Source organism: Mytilus trossulus, chromosome 2 (genome assembly GCF_036588685.1).
Source record: "Mytilus trossulus isolate FHL-02 chromosome 2, PNRI_Mtr1.1.1.hap1, whole genome shotgun sequence".
Lineage (NCBI taxonomy): Eukaryota > Metazoa > Mollusca > Bivalvia > Mytilida > Mytilidae > Mytilus > Mytilus trossulus.
Window position 1 is genome coordinate 33,635,968 of NC_086374.1, and position 20,607 is coordinate 33,656,574.

At 32.3% G+C, this 20,607-nt stretch overlaps 1 protein-coding gene and 1 long non-coding RNA gene across 2 annotated transcripts in view; one reads left to right on the forward strand and one right to left on the reverse strand.

Moving 5' to 3' along the window:
* The window catches only part of LOC134707054 (bifunctional purine biosynthesis protein ATIC-like), a 33,758-nt gene extending 13,151 nt beyond the window's left edge, over positions 1–20,607 (forward strand). Inside the window, exons 2-18 of the mRNA XM_063566538.1 lie at positions 63–189; positions 1,799–1,875; positions 2,183–2,249; positions 3,593–3,681; positions 4,384–4,462; positions 4,950–5,022; positions 5,468–5,624; positions 6,069–6,194; positions 6,897–7,004; positions 7,372–7,457; positions 8,162–8,251; positions 8,658–8,786; positions 11,171–11,337; positions 11,978–12,086; positions 12,778–12,837; positions 13,409–13,504; positions 20,206–20,607. Coding sequence (XP_063422608.1) covers positions 63–189; positions 1,799–1,875; positions 2,183–2,249; positions 3,593–3,681; positions 4,384–4,462; positions 4,950–5,022; positions 5,468–5,624; positions 6,069–6,194; positions 6,897–7,004; positions 7,372–7,457; positions 8,162–8,251; positions 8,658–8,786; positions 11,171–11,337; positions 11,978–12,086; positions 12,778–12,837; positions 13,409–13,504; positions 20,206–20,325 — 1,760 coding nt within the window. The 3' untranslated portion in view covers positions 20,326–20,607. The remainder of the gene's footprint in view (positions 1–62; positions 190–1,798; positions 1,876–2,182; positions 2,250–3,592; positions 3,682–4,383; positions 4,463–4,949; positions 5,023–5,467; positions 5,625–6,068; positions 6,195–6,896; positions 7,005–7,371; positions 7,458–8,161; positions 8,252–8,657; positions 8,787–11,170; positions 11,338–11,977; positions 12,087–12,777; positions 12,838–13,408; positions 13,505–20,205) is intronic.
* LOC134705056 (uncharacterized) lies at positions 14,802–18,478 on the reverse strand. The gene is made up of 3 exons (XR_010105468.1): positions 17,795–18,478; positions 16,091–16,130; positions 14,802–14,908 (listed from the first exon to the last, which is right to left on the reverse strand). It is a non-coding gene; the product is annotated as an uncharacterized LOC134705056 (long non-coding RNA).

The following is a 20,607-nucleotide window of genomic DNA, read 5'->3' on the forward strand; positions in this document are numbered from 1 at the left end:
TATCACAAAGGCAACACTGTAAACTCGTGTCATATAATGTTAAATGAAAATTAATATTGCAGCTTTGTTGAGTGTGTCAGATAAAACAGGCTTGGTAGATTTTGCCAAGAAGCTAACTTCCCTTGGATTAGAACTGATTGCCTCAGGTGGAACTTCTAAGGCCATAAGAGATGCTGGAATTCCTGTTAAGTAAGTACAGTACCTGTGTCAAGACTCATTTGCAGAGATTGGTGATATTTAGTGATGATCCAGGATGATTCTAGTTTGCCTTAAGACCAGCTTACATGTAGCTCATTACTCAAGTGTCATAAAAACAAAAATGTGTGATCTCTTATGAGTTGCATCAAGAATCAAAATTAAAACATGTTTAAATATTTTTTTTTGTCTCCACCAACATTCTGATCCGTGAATATGGTATCCACAATTTTTTTTCTATTTTAACTGCCAAGTACATTCCTCAGTCTAGTCTTTCCCTGTTACAGTTAACATGTGCAATGTTTTTGTGAAGTGCTAAGGGTCTGAAATAACCCATTACAGTTACATGTACCATGTGCAATGTTTCTGTGAAGTGCTAAGGGTCTGAAATAACCCGTTACAGTTACATGTACCACGTGCAATGTTTCTGTGAAGTGCTAAGGGTCTGAAATAACCCGTTACAGTTACATGTACCATGTGCAATGTTTGTGTGAAGTGCTAAGGGTCTGAAATAACCCGTTACAGTTACATGTACCATGTGCAATGTTTGTGTGAAGTGCTAAGGGTCTGAAATAACCCGTTACAGTTACATGTACCATGTGCAATGTTTCTGTGAAGTGCTAAGGGTCTGAAATAACCCGTTACAGTTACATGTACCATGTGCAATGTTTCTGTGAAGTGCTAAGGGTCTGAAATAACCCGTTACAGTTACATGTACCATGTGCAATGTTTCTGTGAAGTGCTAAGGGTCTGAAATAACCCGTTACAGTTACATGTACCATGTGCAATGTTTCTGTGAAGTGCTAAGAGTCTGAAATAACCCATTACAGTTACATGTTCCATGTGCAATGTTTCTGTGAAGTGCTAAGGGTCTGAAATAAAATATAAAGGAGTTGATTTCACAAAATCACCTCCCAAAAACCTCTTTGTTTTATGATTATAAAATGTAACTTGAAATATTTGATATGTACTTATATGTCCAATATAAAACTAAGAGATGTGGTATGATTGTCAATGGTAAGGTGCAAAAAATTTTACACCCTGTCATAGCATTGGGCATTAAGTTTTACCCTGATCCATCTGTATGTCCCAAAATTGGTTTCCTCCGTAATGATGCCGTTTGACATGACCCCCTTTACACCATAATGACGCCTGTATAGAGCCTCAGTTGAAATGTCCTACCTACAAAATATCTGTATCAGACATAATCAAATCTGTGTTTAATATAAAAAGGATATTCATGAGTATATCTGACTGGAATTTCATTGATGAAATATTTGTTTTTTCGCAATGCATTTTTACTTTAATCCATATATTTTTTTTTTAATTGAAAAAATCCTATGCGAATGAAGTATGTAAAAAAAAATCCATGGAGTAAAGGGTTATTTTAAGTTTGACTTGCCCAAATGATATGAAACATGTTTATACACAATGCTTATTACCACAAACACAGTTCAATATAAAATTTTAGTGTCATCACTTTTACCTTCCTAGAGTTATGCCCCTTAATAAATGAAAAGAATGCTGGATTCTGTTTCCATTTTCTAAGTTTGACACATTCCCCATTTATTTAATGTTAATTTTCTTCATTCAAATTTTCCAGGGATGTATCAGAAATTACAGGAGCTCCAGAAATGTTGGGTGGACGTGTCAAAACTCTTCATCCAGCTGTACATGCTGGTGAGTAGAAACAGACTGCTTAGGTCATCAGAATTCAACAATCAGGTTTGCCTATAAGTGTCATATTTTAATGTCATTGTTTTAACATGTATTTACCAGCATTATTTTAACATACATGTACCAACAGAAATTTTACCAACAATTTTTAATAGCAAAGATGAGATGAAATGAAGACTATTGTCTGCTAGCAATGGCTAACAGAAAAGTGGAATTTCAAAGCTTGGTATTGACAGTTGATTGCATTTTTTCTTTTTAAATGACACTAAACACATAAATTTTTGTTTATTGCCATTTCCTATTCTTACAGGAATATTGTCAAGAATAACAGATTCTGATCAGGAGGATATGAAAAAACAGAATTATAAAATGATCAGGTAATGGCTTCTATCAGGTCTATTGAATATTTTGTTGGAAGGCTATAATTATAATAAAGATAACCTTATATTTTAAACTTGTGATCTGAGACAGTCATTTAGTTCACATAAACCACCCCTGGACTAGCTGTACTGTACATATGGACAAAAAGTTGTTTCTGCTCTATAAACTATAATATGATGCAATAGAATGTGTGAGACAGCAACATCTTATGTCTGTACTTCAGTCAACTAAGTAAGCAATTAGGATGTACTTAGGTGATCTAAGATCAAATTAGATAAATCAAGAATTCAAAATCGATACTTTAAGCTGGAAGAGTATTAATTAAGGATCAGTGAAAATAAGCTTAAAATATTGATAGGTCATGGAGCTCCTTTTCGAGATAATTGATTTATAAAATATGGCGGGAAAAGGCTGACTCGGACTTTTACCCTATATTTGCAGTGGTATTATTTTGGTCTCAAATCAAAAGAAACAAAATCAAGAATCTGCTTAAATTTTGTTGAATGACCTTTTATAAGCTATTAAGTCTTATGTTGAAAGATAAATAGGTGTTATGGGGGAAAATATTTTACCTTGTATCATATTGAAAAACACCAAGGAGTCCGACCATTTGACATTTATTCCAAAACCTCACCTAAGTACATCCTTAAATGCAAAAACTAAAGTTTCTTTGTATTATTGTGATTCTAAAAATGATGACAATCTAAGATTGATTTATGAACAAATTCCTAATCAGCAGTCATTCAGGGGTACTACTTGTACAAGTGTATTTTATTTACTTGAAGAAGGCCTTCAAAAATTGCTCCTTTGGGACTTGTAAATGAGCAGTGTTATGAAGATAACAGACATATGGGACTTTCATTGTCCATGAAATTGCACTGAAATGATTTTGAAAGACATCTGTAAAGGGTACACAATTTAAAATTCTATTAGAGCCAAGAAATCTTAAGAATTCAAGAAAAGAAGAAAGGATGAATTTTTTACTTATACAAGTAAAAAAATCTGAATGCCTAAGGGACATAACTAAGCCAATTTTTTGTTTTACCTATACAAGTAAATAAAATTCACTTGTATAAGTATCCTACAAATTTACTCATATGTGTATATATTTTTTTCTTCTTCAAGTAAACAAAATACACTTGTACAAGTAGTACCCCTGACTGGCAGTAGAATATGCTGGTTATGGTCATTGGCCATTCTATCATTATTTGAATTAAAAATTAAAGAAAAAATTCTGAATCAAAAGTATATTGTATTGTGAATGAAAACACTTCTCTTTTTTTTATCTATCATGAAAGTATCAAATGGCTTTTATTATATTTTTTTTTATATTTTTCAGGATAGTGGTCAATAATTTATATCCCTTTGTGAAAACTGTAGCTGATCCAAGTGTACTTGTAGAAAAAGCTGTGGAACAAATTGACATTGGTATGTATCTATTATAATATTAGTAGTTATCGTTAATGATTCTTAGGAGTGATTTGGATTCTTATATTAAAAGATTATTATAATGAATTGTCATTTCTATGTCAGAGAAGTGTACAGGCTATTGTGCTTACGCACAATGAATATATGGAATAAATATCATGTCATAGACTTTGAATGACGTGTTTGGTTATTACTTTCATACAAAGAATGTTAATTTTTTTTTCTTTCTATTAATTCTATCTGATTAAAAACAAACTTTGAAACTTAAACAAACAAATGGATTAAATAATTGATAAAAGGAAACAAGGAATATTATTAGAATAAAAGTTTGAACAAATTAAGATCATGTGTACAATGTATCCATACCAGTATTTTTGATTGAATTTAGGGGTATCCTATACAAGAGGTAGATTAGTTGTAATGTGTATGTACTTTAGGATCTGTTGGATTCCTGTTTGCAAACAATTTGATTTTTTTCAATACTTCAAATGATTTTGTTTCACTTCTCTCAATGACATTGGAACAGGATGACATTATTTTTTTCAGCAGGTTGACATTTCAGACACCTACTTCCTATGTTTGAGATATTGTTTGCAAAGGATATCTTCTCAGAAGTCAACTTCTGATCCTTTCACAAAGGTCAGCATGAATACACCATATCTTTTATGTTTGTTTTTAAGTAATTAAATGTTTCACTTAAAGGTGGTGTAACACTATTGAGAGCAGCTGCTAAGAACCATGCTAGAGTGACTGTAGTTTGTGATCCTGAAGATTACAATAGGTAAGGTTATTGTGACTAGTTCTTATTCCTACTCTTTATGATCCTGACACAGCAAAGGGGTAAGTGTTATCCTTGTCTACATTCCAAAATTAGTTTCTGTTCTGTAACTTGATATAAAAAAGAAGGTGTGGTATGATTGCAAATGAGACAACTCTTCACAAGAGACCAAATGACACAGAAATTAACAACTATAGGTCACCAAGTTTCATATGAATTGGTTTTGTAGTATTGTCTAATTGGTTTCAGAGACTCATGTCTTTTCATAAAACATATATCAAAACAAATGGAAAGTTTTTAACGACCTTGAAGGACTGTATAGCCAGTTAAAGTTGTTAAAAACTTTTTGTTGTGATATATGTTTTATGAAAAAGACATGAGTCTCTGAAACCAATATGTTTTTTACTATATTTTAAGCCGACAGTATGTTTGAAGAGATAATATAATATTGAATGATAATCAATTCATTGTTATTTCTATTCTCTTCAAGGGTAATTGATGAAATGACGAGTTCTAGTGACAAGGACACATCTTTGGAGTTGAGGAGAAAGTTGGCTGTGAAGGTATATTATGTAGATTGATGAGGTCTGGTCAATTTTGAGCTGCTATGCTTCATTATAATTTTTATTATAATGATTTAAACAAACCTGGTGTGCTTATTATAAAATCTCCCTTCTTTTAAATTTGAAAACTGGTGATGTCTATAAAGTGCCAGAAAGATTGGGGAGTTGCAATATAATTTATAACAGCATACATAGGATATTATATTCCTACACAGTTAATTTAATGAATTTAAAACCAGGCTATAGAGCTTTTGCTTTTAAAATTAAAATCTCTTTTAGTCCAGATACTGGTATATAATTGATGCTATTCTTGTCTACATTATTTAAATTGGAGAAGTGGTGACATCTCTCTCCTAAGGAAACATGTATTTATTTTGATTCTTAAAAATAAACATATAATTAGTATGCCTACCTGTAATTGTAAAATATATATATAATTTATAAGGCATTCAACCACACAGCAGAGTACGACAGAGCTATATCAGATTACTTCAGAAGACAATATAGTGCAGGTGACTCTCAGCTTACATTAAGATATGGTATGAACCCTCACCAGAAACCTGCTCAGTTGTTCACTAATATGGCACAGCTACCTATGAAAGGTAAGTAAACCTTAATTTATCACAGTAGTATTCTATCTGTTAAATCATTTATAACTGAGTAAATTGTGTTTTTGTCTTTTTTAATTGTGTTCTTTTAACAATCAGGTTTCATAGATTTTGATTTAAATTTAGCAAATGTTAGGTCAAGTTAAGTTGACTTGCCTCCACAAAATTCAATGTACTTGCAGTACTTTCAATTCATAATTTTTGCCATCTTTTACTATATTAAACAAGATCTTTTTGACCTATATATTATCTGTATATCTACTTTATCCATAACAATTCAATAATTGTTGTATTTTCTTAATCTTCAACTTAATCAATTAAAATATTCTGTACAGAAAGATAGAACTTTTTAATTGTAATGTGTATATGCTTTATTTTCGTAAATATGTTTATCACATATTGAGCATGTTTATTCAAACATATTTTTCTTAAATTTAGTTGTAAATGGATCTCCAGGATTTGTTAACCTATGTGATGCCCTGAATGGTTGGCAGCTGGTGAAAGAATTACGAAAAGCCTGTAACAGACCTGCAGCTACATCATTTAAACATGTCAGTCCAGCAGGTAAGGTTAACAGACTGGCTTTTATATAGATTACACTGTTGGTTTTCCCGTTTGAATGGTTTTACACTAGTCAATTTTGGGGCCCTTTATAGCTTGCTGTGTCGTGTCAGCCAAGGTTCCGTGTTGAAGGCCATACCTTGACCTATAATGGTTTACTTTTATAAACTGTGACTTGGATGGAGAGCAAATGGAACCAAAATTAATTTCTCTTCTTAAATTTTATTAAATTTTGCCTCAACCAAATGTTATGAAACTTATACAAGACACATAAATTACCACCAAACATTGTTACTCTGACTAAATTGGAATTTTAGGTGTTTTTCACTTTTATTTTTCTCAAAGATATATTCTTTTATTAATTGAAAAATTGCTTAATTTTCTGTATCCTCACACAATACCTTACTTTGCCTCAACTAGCTATTATGCCTATTATAACCAAAATGAATCATGATTAAAATTTTGGTAATGTTACTTACTGTCATTATTTTCCATTTATGTTCCTTTATAAATGGAAAAATTTCTGTATTTGCCTTATATTTACTAGCCTTGGCATCTGCCTCCATTGGACACATTTTCTTTTAATTGTGTTTTTTGTTATTATCTTGAAAACTATGAAAGAAAGATAGAAATTTAAAAAGCAGAATCTTGATCAACAGGATAAAATCTACTAATAAATCAAAATGGCTGATATCAATTTTACAGGTGCTGCTGTAGGAGGTCAGGGACTATCAGAGGCCGACAGGAAAGTCTGTATGGTAGAGGACATGGACAATTTGTCTCCCCTGGCAGAGGCCTATGCAAGAGCCAGAGGTAAACAAATATTGCATGTTATGTTGCATGTTTAGATGTGAAAATTGCCACTGTTAAGTGACAATTTTTATGCACAAGACATGATTTAGTATGGTACTACAAGAGTATTGAATTAATGGTATAAGGGTTGTAAGGCAGAAATATCCATGTTCAATCAGTAATTGGCTATGTATCCAATATTTGTATGTTATTTCTCCAGTTTTCTATATTCCATCTTTATTAAATGGGAATTTTTAAAGGAATTTACAGAACTGGTTTATTTGTATAATACAGAGTATAAAATTTGAGCTTGAAATTGAATATTGGCCTAATGAATATTGTGAAATTGTACAGATGTGTTGATACATATCTCTGTTTATATTAATAGGAGCAGATAGAATGTCATCATTTGGAGATTTTATAGCCTTGTCTGATACGTGTGATGTTCAAACAGCTAAAATTATATCCAGAGAGGTAACATTTTCAAGCTATTTTTTTATGAAGTAAGAAATTGATAATTTAATGTTTTCTGATTAGTAGGCAAAAGGATATAGTCTTTGATTAGTAGGCAAAAGGATATAGTCTCTGTTTAGTAGGCAAAAGAATATATTATAAGTATTTCTGTAGATCTAAATTGATTATAAATCAATCTGGCAAATGATAATTTATAAAAAAAGTTTCAGAGACTTGAGGTGTTAAATGCTTTTCTGTTCAGATGCTAGTATATATAATGCACAGCACAGAGGTAATGATAGCCATTATTTCACTTCCAACATTATGCTGAGTTTTTTTACTAAAATAGATAGGATGTCAGGTATATTCTTGAAACTTAAGTATAGTTTTATTGTAACTGTGAAGTAGGAAACATGTTGAAATTGGCATATTTGACCAAATATAGTTTAAACTTGCTGCCCTGACCTATACATGGTATATGAAAGGCATACTTAAAAAGTTATTGAACTCGCATTGTCTGCGATGACGATATGTGTGTGAAGAAAGTCAACAGTAACATGTGTGGTTTCCTTCATTAGTTTACTGAAAATTTTCAACAGTTGTGAAAGTGAGGGTTTCCTTAAACTAAAAGGTATTGGCAATCATACCACATCTTCTTTTTATATAAAAGAAGTGTAACTTTTCAGTGAAACAGAATGAAAATAACAACTTCTATTACATTGTAGGTATCTGATGGGATTATAGCTCCAGGATATCTACCAGAAGCTCTAGATATCCTCAAGAAAAAGAAAGGAGGGAACTATTGTGTTCTACAGGTAACATCACAGTACAAAAATTGCACCTATTTAAAAACAAATTAACTCAGTTTTTAAAGGGTACACAATAATTTCATTTGTGAATTTTTAGAAAGACTAGGAATACCAAATAATCAGATATAGGATAAATAAAAAAGTAAATTAGTAAAAAACTTGACCTAAAGTTAATAAAAAAAAAAGGAGGCTGGAAAACTTTGATTAAACAAATGTCCTTATAGTCCAAATTTTGTACAAATCTTAGTTTGTACTAAGGTATGAATAGGGGTTAAACTTGTACTCCAGCTCATAAATTATATAAGGAAGTTAATTTTAATGTGATCTTTCTCTCTTTTTTGGAGGATATAAAAAAAAAAAAACTTATAGTAGATATTCTAAAATAGAGAATATTATTTTATTTGATTTACAGATGGACAGTGAATATGAACCTTCTGAAATGGAGACTAGGACACTATTTGGTTTACAAATGGAACAGAAGAGAAATGATGCAGTAATCAACTCAGATCTCATGAAGAATGTTGTCTCTAACAGAAAGGAGGTTAGTGGCTTGTATTCTTTTAAATCATGTTTTCTTATTAAGACCATGAAGTTTTAAGAATAAGTTGGTAGACAATATTTGATCATATCCAGCTCCTAACAAGGCATGCTGTAAACTCCTGTAATTGTTATTCTTTTGAAGACATAGTTGGGACAACATCCCTAATGCGCCTCGAAATGAGGAACTCAAAAGTCATGTGTAAAGAAAAAATCTCTGTGTAGTGATATTGGACGTGTTCTATTTTTAGCTCACCTGGCCTAAAAGGCCAAGTGAGCTTTTCCCATCACTTGGCGTCCGTCGTCTGGCGTCCGTCGTCCTGCGTCCGTCGTCGTTAACTTTTACAAAAATCTTCTCCTCTGAAACTAACGGGCCAAATTATTCCAAACTTGGCCACAATCATTATTGATATATCTAGTTTAAAGTTTGTGTTTTATTACCCGACCAACCATCCAAGATGGCCACCATGGCTAAAAATAGAACATAGGGGTAAAATGCAGTTTTTGGCTTATAACTCAAAAACAAAAGCATTTAGAGCAAATCTGACATGGGGTAAAATTGTTTATAAGGTCAAGATCTATCTGCCCTGAAATTTTCAGATAAATCAGACAACCCATTGTTGGGTTGCTGCCCCTAAATTGGTAATTTTAAGGAAATTTTACTGTTTTTGGTTATTATCTTGAATATTATTATAGATGGAGATAAACTGTAAACAGCAATAATGTTCAGCAAAGTAAGATTTACAAATAAGTCAACATGACCAAAATGGTCAGTTGACCCCTTTAGGAGTTATTGCTCTTTATAGTCAATTTTTAACCATTTTTCGTAAATATCCATGATCTTTTACAAAAATCTTCTCCTCTGAAACTACCGGGCCAAATTAATCCAAACTTGGCCACAATCATCATTGATGTATCTAGTTTAAAAATTGTGTTTTTTGGCCCAGCAAACCATCCAAGATGGCCGCCATGGCTTAAAATAGAACATAGGGGTAAAATGCAGTTTTTGGCTTATTACTCAAAAACCAAAGCATTTAGAGCAAATCCGACAAAGGGTAATATTGTTTATCTGGTCAAGATCTATCTGCCCTGAAATTTTAAGAAATGGGACTACCCGTTGTTAGGGTGCTGCGCCTAAATTGGTAATTTTAAGGAAATTTTGCTGTTTTGGGTTATTATCTTGAATATTATTATAGATAGAGATAAACTGTAAACAGCAATAATGTACAGCAATACTCAAAAATAAGTCAAAATGACTAAAATGGTCAATTGACCCCCTAAGAAGTTATTGTCCTTTATAATCAATTTTTAACAATTTTCATAAAATTTGTAAATTTTTACTAACATTTTCCACTGAAACTACATGGACAAGTTCATTATAGATAGAGATGATTGTAAGCAGCAAGAATGTTCAGAAAAGTAAGATGTACAAACACATCACAATCACCTAAACACAATTTTGTCATGAACTGTCTGCTTCCTTTGTTTAATTCACATATACCAAGGTGAGCGACACAGGCTCTTTAGAGCCTCTAGTTATTATACAAATTACTGAACTTAATTATTTGTGGTGATTAGGAAAGAAGAGGAACATAGAATAAATGTGTTAAAACTATGGAGCTATTGAATGTGTTCAATGTATTAAATTTTCAAAGAACTTATTGTGTTAAAAAGGGGATATTTTACCACAAGGAGCTGCATCACATAAGGATGTTCAGGGTTTGCTAGTTTACGGAAAAAGTAATCTCACTTCGTACCCTGAAAAATTAACCACATGTGAAATTGTCACAGCTTCGAAACGAGCTATCATACATATCCAAGTTTACGATATGGACTGAGCTACAGGAAAAAACATTACCATTACCGCCTATGTAAAAACAATTTAAGATTTTGACCCAGTTGATACACTAAGGCCATACATAAAAAAATACAGACATTTAAAATATATCTGATGAGAAGCCAACTGGTGCACAAGAAACTTGTTGGCAAACACACACTGTGATACCCTCTGGGCTAATAAATAATAAACTGCCTAATAATATTGGATATGGGAATATAATAGTTGCAAACTATCTACAAAAATGTTTTACTGACCAAGACCTGATATGTCATATTATAACATAATAGGTAAAAAAAAAAAAAAAAATTAATGTGCATACTTAGGAAAAAGAAAAAGCTCAAACCAATGGACAGTGTAATGCTCAGGAGAAATTTATTATTACTTTGGCCTAGTAATTAATAAAGTTGATTGAACATGACATCCTACTAATAAACCCATGCTCTTTTATGTTTTATTCATATCACCTATAAAAAATGTGTCAAAAAATAATTTACTGTTCCATTTTTCTGAGAAATAAACTATTTAATGTGATGTTTTTTTTACTGTAGCTTACAAAGGAAGCTGTTCAGGACTTGATTGTAGCCAGTATCACACTGAAGTATACCCAGTCCAACTCTGTTTGTTATGCTAAAGGTGGACAAGTAATTGGAATAGGTGCAGGTCAGCAGTCCAGGATTCATTGTACAAGACTGGCTGGGGACAAGGCTAACAACTGGTTTGTTTCTTTAAGAAAATATTTATGTCTTTGTTTTCTGCAATAATATATTTATTTCAAGGTGTTTTGCTGCCTCTGTGGTCTCATAAATGCATGTTGACCGTAAGAATGAGAGATCATTGGTTTAATCTCAGGTATTTGTTGTTTCTCAGATTTAATACCACCCAGAAAACATTTAGGAATTTTAAAAGTGCAACGACTGATTGGCCCAGGATTATAAGAATAATGAGGGGGATAATCTTCTCATACTAATGCCACTGCCTTAATCTGTTCTCTGAACTTATTAACCATTGCCATTAAAACCTGGGCATTTGTGTCTTTGATTGATTTCAAATGTCAAACTGCCAAATAGAAAATGTAGATCAAATATATAGAGGTGGTTAATTGTCTGGCAAGTATTTGTCAAATAGTTTAGATTTCATATTTTCATATCTATTTGTTCTTTAAGAATTATCTGACTTATAAACATGTAAAAAAAAAATAGAAGATCTTTATGAGCAGTACATAAACTGAAATTTTTGTTGTTGTATTTTTCTCAATAAGCAAGGGGAACTCAGGGTTCTTTTTACACTATGAAAGTTTTAGAAGTTATGCAATGAATAAAATTTAATCAATCATATTGCAACTTGCCCTTACACAGGTGGCTAAGACAACATCCTAAAGTGATGAACATGAAATTCCGAGATGGAGTGAAGAGAGCGGAGAGGAACAATGCTATTGATCAGTTTGTTTTAGGAACAGTAGGGACTGTAAGTATAAGTTTAGTTTGAGTGAAGAGAGCAGAGAGGAAGTAAGTATAATTGTAGTATGTGAATCCAATTTTTGTTATATCCCACCCAATGTAATTTCGTAATGTTTTTTTAAAATTGGAAAATCTTTATTTTTTATGCTCCATCTAGGATATATAGTAAAGGGGCATTATGTTTTCTTGTCTGTTTATCTCGTTCGTCCAGCTGTCACACTTCAGGTTAAAGTTTTTGATGAAGTTGGAGTCCAATCAACTTGAAACTTAGTACACATGTTCCCTATGATATGATCTTTTTAATCTAAAGCCAAATTAGAGTGTTTGTATCAATTTCACGGTCCACTGAACATAGATAATGATAGTGTACTACATGTACTATGGACACATTTTTGTTTTTTAATAAATTTTTTTAGAAAAACTGTTTTGAATATACATGATTCTATATACTGTTAACTCATTGGTATTAAAATGATGAATTTGAATACTTTGATATAATTAAACATAAATGGATTAACATCTGTAGTTTAAAGAAATGGCTTTTTCTTGTTCTTCTAAGGGATCACCCAAAAATGAATTCAATTGTTTCAATATATATATATGACATAAGAGATGGCATTTAGTTTTGATAGCACTAAACATAAAAGTCATATTCTGTAGCTTTATTAATCTTAGCACTTGCTTGTTTCTTGTTGCAGGACCAAGATAAAGAATCATGGGATACTATGTTTGAAAGTCCTCCTTCTCCTTTGACAGAGGTACGAATATCTTTCTTTCTCTTATATATGTCACAAATGTTCATATGGCAAGACATGCATTTCTTTTAGCTCACCTGACCTTAAAGGCTATGTGAGCTTTTCTCATCACTTGACGCCTGTCATCTGTTGTTGATAACTTTAAAAAAAATCTTCACCTGAAACGACTAGGCTAAATTTAACCAAACTTGGTCATAATCATCATTAAAGTATCTAGATTAGAAACATGCCCAAATTTAAATATAAACATTAGGGTAAAATGCAAGTTTTGTCTTTTATCTTGTTATCAAATTGAAACTTAGTACACATGTTCACTATGATAATCTTTCTTATTGAAATGTTAAATTAGATTTTTACCCCATTTTCACTGTCCACTGAACATAGAAATTGATAGGACCAGTAGGGCATCTGTGTACTATGGACACACTCTTGTTATCTCTTATTTGACATTTAGAAGTTTTTGAACTTAACTCTTAAAAAAAAGATTAAATAGATATATAAAACATGTGCAATGCAGGGACATTTGTGCTCTTTTTTTTATACAATTTAAAACATTTTAGTGTTTTATTTGCAGGAGGAAAGGAAAAACTGGATTTTACAACTGAAAGGAGTTTCTCTGAGTTCAGATGCTTTCTTTCCATTCCGAGATAACATTGACAGAGCAGCTTTGGTAAGCATTATTGTGATACTCCACTCTTGGAAAAGAGGCAAAATTTTATTTATTTGTTAAAAAATATTTCCATCACACTTGCATCAGATACTTCTGTACGCCTTCATCACAACTTAAAATTAGTGTTTTAGCTAGTGAGCACTTTTCCAATCTGCTTAATACTTGCTTACTGTTTGCAGGTACTGCAGATCCTTAAATGTCTTTCTTAATTCATTTTAACTTTTCTCAAGTGCTACTGAACAGAATGCCTCCACTGCTGTTCTTCATCAGAAAGTCATATTGGAGCCTTCCACATATAGCTACAACTCAACTGCCTTTTAATAAGTTCAAATTATCAGTAATAGCAGTTTGAGCAGACATTTTGGCTTAATGTCTAATATGTTTCACCTGACTCTTGAGTACACAGCTTTGAAGTACAATGAATAAATTATATTAGGCAAAGAAATTCATCAAATACTTTCATAAATTGCACAAACATCTCTATACAAATCTGAAACAGTATAATTATTTAAAAGATCATGGGACAATTATCTTTGCAGGAATCTAACATTTGAATAAAGCACCCAAATTATTTCAATATTGTACAAACATTAGAATTAACAAATTGACAAAAGCCAAAAGAAATTTGAAGAGCAATTTGTATCTACTTGTTAACTGCAAAAATGAGAATAATGAAAAAGAATGGACCATCATCCAAACATCCATAGGATGTGATGGATGATGGACATTCTGTAAGGAAGCCGAAGGCTTCGCGGGTTAAAGATGAATATCTTATTCTACAGGCTAGTAACGACCTTGTTTTACAGTTGAGTGATTTTAAATCATAATCACCTGTACAAATCCACTCATGCGTGCATATATAAACCCGTACACACCTGTATTCTGTCTCATTTTAAAGTATCCCGAAAAAGGATGTGAGCGAAAAAACTCATTTAATTTTATATAAATTGGGTGGGCCATAAATCAAGGGCGGGTCTTTAACCCGCGAAGCCTTCGGTTTCCTTACAGAATGTCCATCATCCATCACATCCTATGGATGTTTGGATGATGGTCCATTCTATTACAGAAGCCTACAGCTTCTTGGTTAAAGATGAATCTTTAAAGCAAAGAGATCAATTAAATGAGAAAAAAATGGCCACAAATATAAGATTTGAAACATCCACATGTAATGCTGTCATAAATTATTACAATAATACAAAACTTTCTATAATTGTCTTTATCATAATCACTAAAATGAAAGTCCAACTTTCCATCAACATTATCAAATTTTTCACATTTCCATCATGACACAAAGTCCATAAAGTTCATTTATATATCCAACACAACACCATGAACACAATCCTGGAAAAATCGACAGCTCTGGTCAATCCACAATGTTATCGGTTTCTGTAAAGAATGGAACTCCTGTAAAATATTATTTAGGTTGTCATTAAACAGACAAAACAGCATTAATAAATTTCTTTTTACCTGTCTTTACACCTCTTTTAGCTTCAACCTCTCTTAGATAAAATTTCTTAAATGTTTTTGCAGATTTCCAATTTGCTGTTTTCATAATTGTATCTAGAGTGATACCAGCACTAAAAGCTGCAGATGTAGAGGCGCCTCTGAAAGAATGCGCCTGAAATTTTGTAACATCAATACCAGATGAAGTTGAGACAATTTTTAACCATCGAGCTAAAGTTGAGGTTGATATTTTACGCCATGTTCTAAAAGACACAAGGAGATAATCATCTTTGCGCAATTTTTTGGTAGCCTTCAAATAATATTTTAATGTGTATACTGGGTAAAGTTCTTTTTTCTTGTATGCATCTAGAGTTATGTTCGGGTTAATCCTACCAATTCTGTCTGTTTTTTGTAAACAGTTCATAGTAAAAACAACAGTTTTACTAGATGTTTCCATGTAATTCAAATTCAAATTTGTCAATGTTTGAGCTCTTTGAGCAGTAGTTAAAGCTAATAAGGTTGCAAATTTTAAAGTTAACATCTTGAGACTTAAACTTTCCAGTGGAAATAAAGTTTCTAAATAACGAACAACTTTACCAACATCCCATGTGATGGAATATTTAGGCAAAGGTGGTCTTGCATTAAAAATTCCTTTCATAAATCTGGAAATGAGATTACTATTGATTACTGTATTACAGCCAATTGATGCCAGAGTCTGGCCAATAGAACATTTGTTCATATTAATGCAACTATAAGATTTGCCATCATCATAGAGTCTAGCGAGAAAATTCAATACTTGTACTTCATTTGGTGAAGTGGTATTGATTTTTTGTGTATTACACCAAAGATACCATTTCCGCCAACTATATTCATATTGTCGCGAGGTAGAGACTCTCCATGACTGAGTGATGATGTTTCTAGCTGATTTTGAAATTCACTTCTTTTGGAGGGAATGCCTGATACTACACAAGCAACTAGGAATAACTTTCTCATGTTTAGCGGGTGCTTTTGATTGTTGTGTACAAGTCTTAAAAGATCTTGTCAAAAAGGGAGAATAACAGGATAATCGACCAAACAATTCAATAATCTTGGAAACCAAGGTTGGGATGGCCATGTTGGAACTATCATTAAAACCATTCTCACCTGTTCCTCTTCTACCTTGTTCAAAATTCTTGCTATGATACTGAAAGGAGGAAAAACATATGGTAAATATTTTTTCCAAGAAAAAGAAAAAGCATCAGAAGCCATAGCATCTGGATCTGGAAACCATGAGACATATTTACTTAACTGTTTATTAAGTCTAGAAGCAAATAGATCAATATTTGGTTGAAAGAAATGCCCACAAATATTTCTAAATATATTTTCTTTCAACTTCCATTCAGAAGAGTCACTAAAATTTCTTGACAATTGATCAGGAGTAATATTATCTTTCCCTGCAATATGGACTGCTGTTATAAAATTGTTTTTATCAGCAGCCCAGAACCATATTTCTCTTACTACTTCCAACAGTGCTACAACACTACCTCCCATGTTATTTATATATTGAACTGCTGTACAGCTATCAGATTTAATGCAAATATGAGAATTTGAAATGTTTTTTCCTAATGAAAAAAATGCATATTTTATAGCTAAAAGTTCTAATATATTAATGTGTGAAATGCTTTCAGATTTCATCCATCTTCCTTGAGTCTTATTTTTACCATAAACCGCTCCCCATCCAATTTTAGAAGCGTCAGTTTCAATATACTCAGTAGGAGTACCAAAGCTTATACTTTTCCCTTCATTCCTATCTACATTTTTAATCCACCATAAAATTTCATTTCTTGAATTCTCGGAGAGACTCATGATACCATCATAATTGTCATTGTTTTTGCTCAAAGCTAAAGTTTTCTCAATATCTAATTATCTATGAAAAATTGGTGCTAATAAAACTGCACATGAAGCTTAAGTAAATAAACCTATTAAAGAACTTACTTCCCTGATAACAGGATTGTATAAACTATAGATTTTGTTTGCACTTTTCAAAATCTTTTGTATTTTTTCTTCTGTCAGAAACACTTTAAATTGCACAGAATCAATCAAATATCCTAGAAAAATTATTCTCTGTGTTGGAATGAATACAGATTTTTCTTTATTTACTAAGAACCCTAGAGAGTGTAACAGATTTCTCAACATGACAGTATTTTCATAACAAATGTTCTCATAGGGACTATGTAATAATGAATCATCTATGTAGAAAAAAGACCCTACTCCTTGGTTCCTTATATGAGAAAAAACTACTTTCATAAGTTTTGTAAAAATTCTAGGTGCACTTGCTAACCCAAAACAAAGACAAGTAAATTCATAAATCTGATCTTTCCAAACAAATTTCAAATATTTTCTACATTTTTTGTTCATTGAAATTGAAAAATATGCATCGCATAAATCTATTGATGTAAAATAATCATTCTTGCTAATATTCAACAGAACAGACTGTAAATTTTCCTGTTTGGAATGAAAATATTTCACATATTGATTCAGACCTTTCAAATTTATTACAGGCCTATATTTCCCATTCTTCTTCTGAACAAGAAAAATATTTGATATAAATTCATCTTTCTCATGGTTTGAAATTTGTATTGCACTTTTTGACAATAAAATTTGAATTTCATTATCAATTAGTTCTATTTCAGTTTTGTCAAAATTCATAATTTTTGGCATAAAAAAATGAACCGGTTTATTTTCAAATTCAATTTCATAACCGTTTTGAACTAGACTAAGAATCCAAGGATCGTATGATATTTTTTCCCAATTATGTAAACCAAAACGAATAGACCCAGCTATAAAAGTGGGAGATAGATTTTTTACCTCTAATATCTCCTGCCTCTTTGGTTTCTGTAACCAGCTCTCCCTCTAGCGGGAGTTTCTCATGCCTCTTTGGCCATAATTGTTGTTTTGGTATCTTCCTCTGCCCCTGTTTATACCTGGGGGGCAACCATAGCTGCAACCCCCTTGTCTCCAGTTTTTTGAAGTAGCTGTATTTACAACTCCCTTCATCTTCTGGGCATCATTAATATCTTTAACTTTCTTGGACACATCATCTCCGAACAAATATTCAGTAACGTCTAAATGTCTCGTACACAGTTGATGGTACTTCTGATCCATATTGTTTTTCAGTGTCATGCGTCTAACATATGATATTTCAAAAAATGCTGCACAAAGCATTGACAGGGCATTATTAATGTTGACCCTCATTTTAGCCACCGTTTTTACTGCATCTGGTTTCGTCAGTGCTTCTGCAGTACGTATTACTGGTACAATGCCAAAACCCAGGATCCTTTGTATGGTCTGAAAGGACAGTTCATCACTTCTGGCTTGGCGATTCAATAGATGCCAAATCTCAGGATTAACTTTAGGAGGTGCCAAAGACTTGCTATTTGAAGGAACTTTATAATCCTTAGCTATTTCTGTAATAACAGACTTACGATTTGTCACAGCGTTTACAAGAGCAGCGATACTCTTATGTGTTTCGTCACCAAACTTGTCATCATCTTCAAAAATATTTGGTATAGCATAAGCGAACTCTTCCTCGCTGTTAACCTCTGACTATGACAGACAAACTCATCATCTGCATTGTTTCCAAAAATGTCATATTGACTAAAGTCAACTTCACCTTCACCTTCGTCTTCTTCCGGTGCAGCCGGGTGTTTCGGTGCACTCGCTAATTCATATCTGTCGGCATTACTATTTTGCTTGTCTAACAAGAGTTCTAGTTTAGAATAAATTCTTCTGAATTCATCTTCTCTTTCTTTATCTTTATCTGAAGGTTTTGCAATGTTTCCCGTTTTACGGGAGCCTTTCCTTTCTTGTTCTTGCCAGGTCCCTTACCCGGGCCTCTTTCATTGTTTTGTTTACTTGCGCTAGTTTTCTTTAATTTCTTAACACTTTCTGGGGGAACCACGACCGACTTTAATTGTCTCTTTTTGGGTGGTGAGAAGTGTACTGACTCGTCAGCCACTGCAGAAAACCCAGAGTAACTAGCTTCGTCCCCCGAAGCCAGAATGGACATAATGTCCGCCGCCACTTTTTTTTTTTAACTTTTGATTTTTTTATTTCCAACAATTACAACATATACATGATATACATACAATATAATACATATAAGATAAATACAATGTCATTTTTATAAATAAATCTTAATTGGAAATATTTTACATTTTCTATAGAAAAGATAAAAAAAAAAAAAAAAAAAAAAAAAGATAAAAAAAAATTAAAAAAAAATAAAAAAAAAATAAAGAAATAAAGAAGGAAAAATAAAAAAAAGCAAAAAACAAAAACAAAACTCAAAAGGATTATCCAGTTACATCCCTATCTTTATTTTTAATATCACATAATTATGTTGAAATTATTTTTTTTTATATTTACGAGACATATTTCTTTCGTAACAGCCATCAACACTGATCAAGTACATAACATGGCAATAATATTTTCTTTAAAAAAGATTATAATTAAGTAGTCCCAAGTAATAGACCACTTTCGAGTTCATCCGTCACCGGAAAAAACTCGTCAATCATACGCGCCCCTACCACCGTCATTTGTGCGTTTAGGGGCGTCGTCACTTCCTTCCAATGTTTGAGCGCCGCCGCCACTTGGCTGGACTGGGAAAGACCCGAGTCGGAGTCTTCAGTACTAGACATTATAAAGTATAGACACGAGTCGTGTCTGCTGATTCAGCAATTTTATTTTTACTTTACTTTACTCGTTCTAGCCTTAGAATAAAATGAGACAGAATACAGGTGTGCACGGGTTTATATATGCACGTATGAGTGGATTTGTACAGGTGATTATGATTTAAAATCACTCAACTGTAAAACAAGGTCGTTACTAGCCTGTAGAATAAGATATTCATCTTTAACCAAGAAGCTGTAGGCTTCTGTAATAGAATGGAAGTTTTTGATTTTTCTCTCAATACTGTGTTTTTATCATAAAACATCTATTCAACTTCTAAAACAATCCATGGAGGTTTGACTTAAGTTATTGATGACTGAAAGGTTTAATTGTATGTACTATAGTTTTATTTGGTTGAAAGCTACACAATGTAAGACCATAGAGGATGTCACAAAATACATGAAGACAACTCTTCAAACCTTTCATCAGTTTAATGTAGCCTTGTAAATTGTACATAACTACAAAAATGTAAGTAATTGAACGTGTCTCAATACTAACTTAATTTTTTGGATTTTTTTGATAATTTTAAATTATCAATGTTTTCTTTTCAGAGTGGAGTGGAGTACATGGTCTCACCTGCTGGATCAACCAATGACGGTGGAGTCATCCAAGCATGCAATGACCACAACATGGTGTTTGTCCATACCAATTTGAGACTTTTCCACCATTGAGATTTAAAATATTCATTTTTGTTTCAGTTTGGGACCAGTCTTATTTTCTTTGTTAATGATCTCAGTTTACAAATGCATGATACTATTATCTATGTTAAAATAATTATAATACTCCAATGTCTAGCACTATAACTTCTGTATTATAGATCAAAGTGTAAAATTTGATACTTTTTTTACATAATCAGGTTGTTTAGGGAACAACCATTTAACTTCAAGAGGGGTTATGCTTTTCTCCTTAAAAATTATTGATATGGAAAAAAATATTGTTGTCAAGCAGATAAC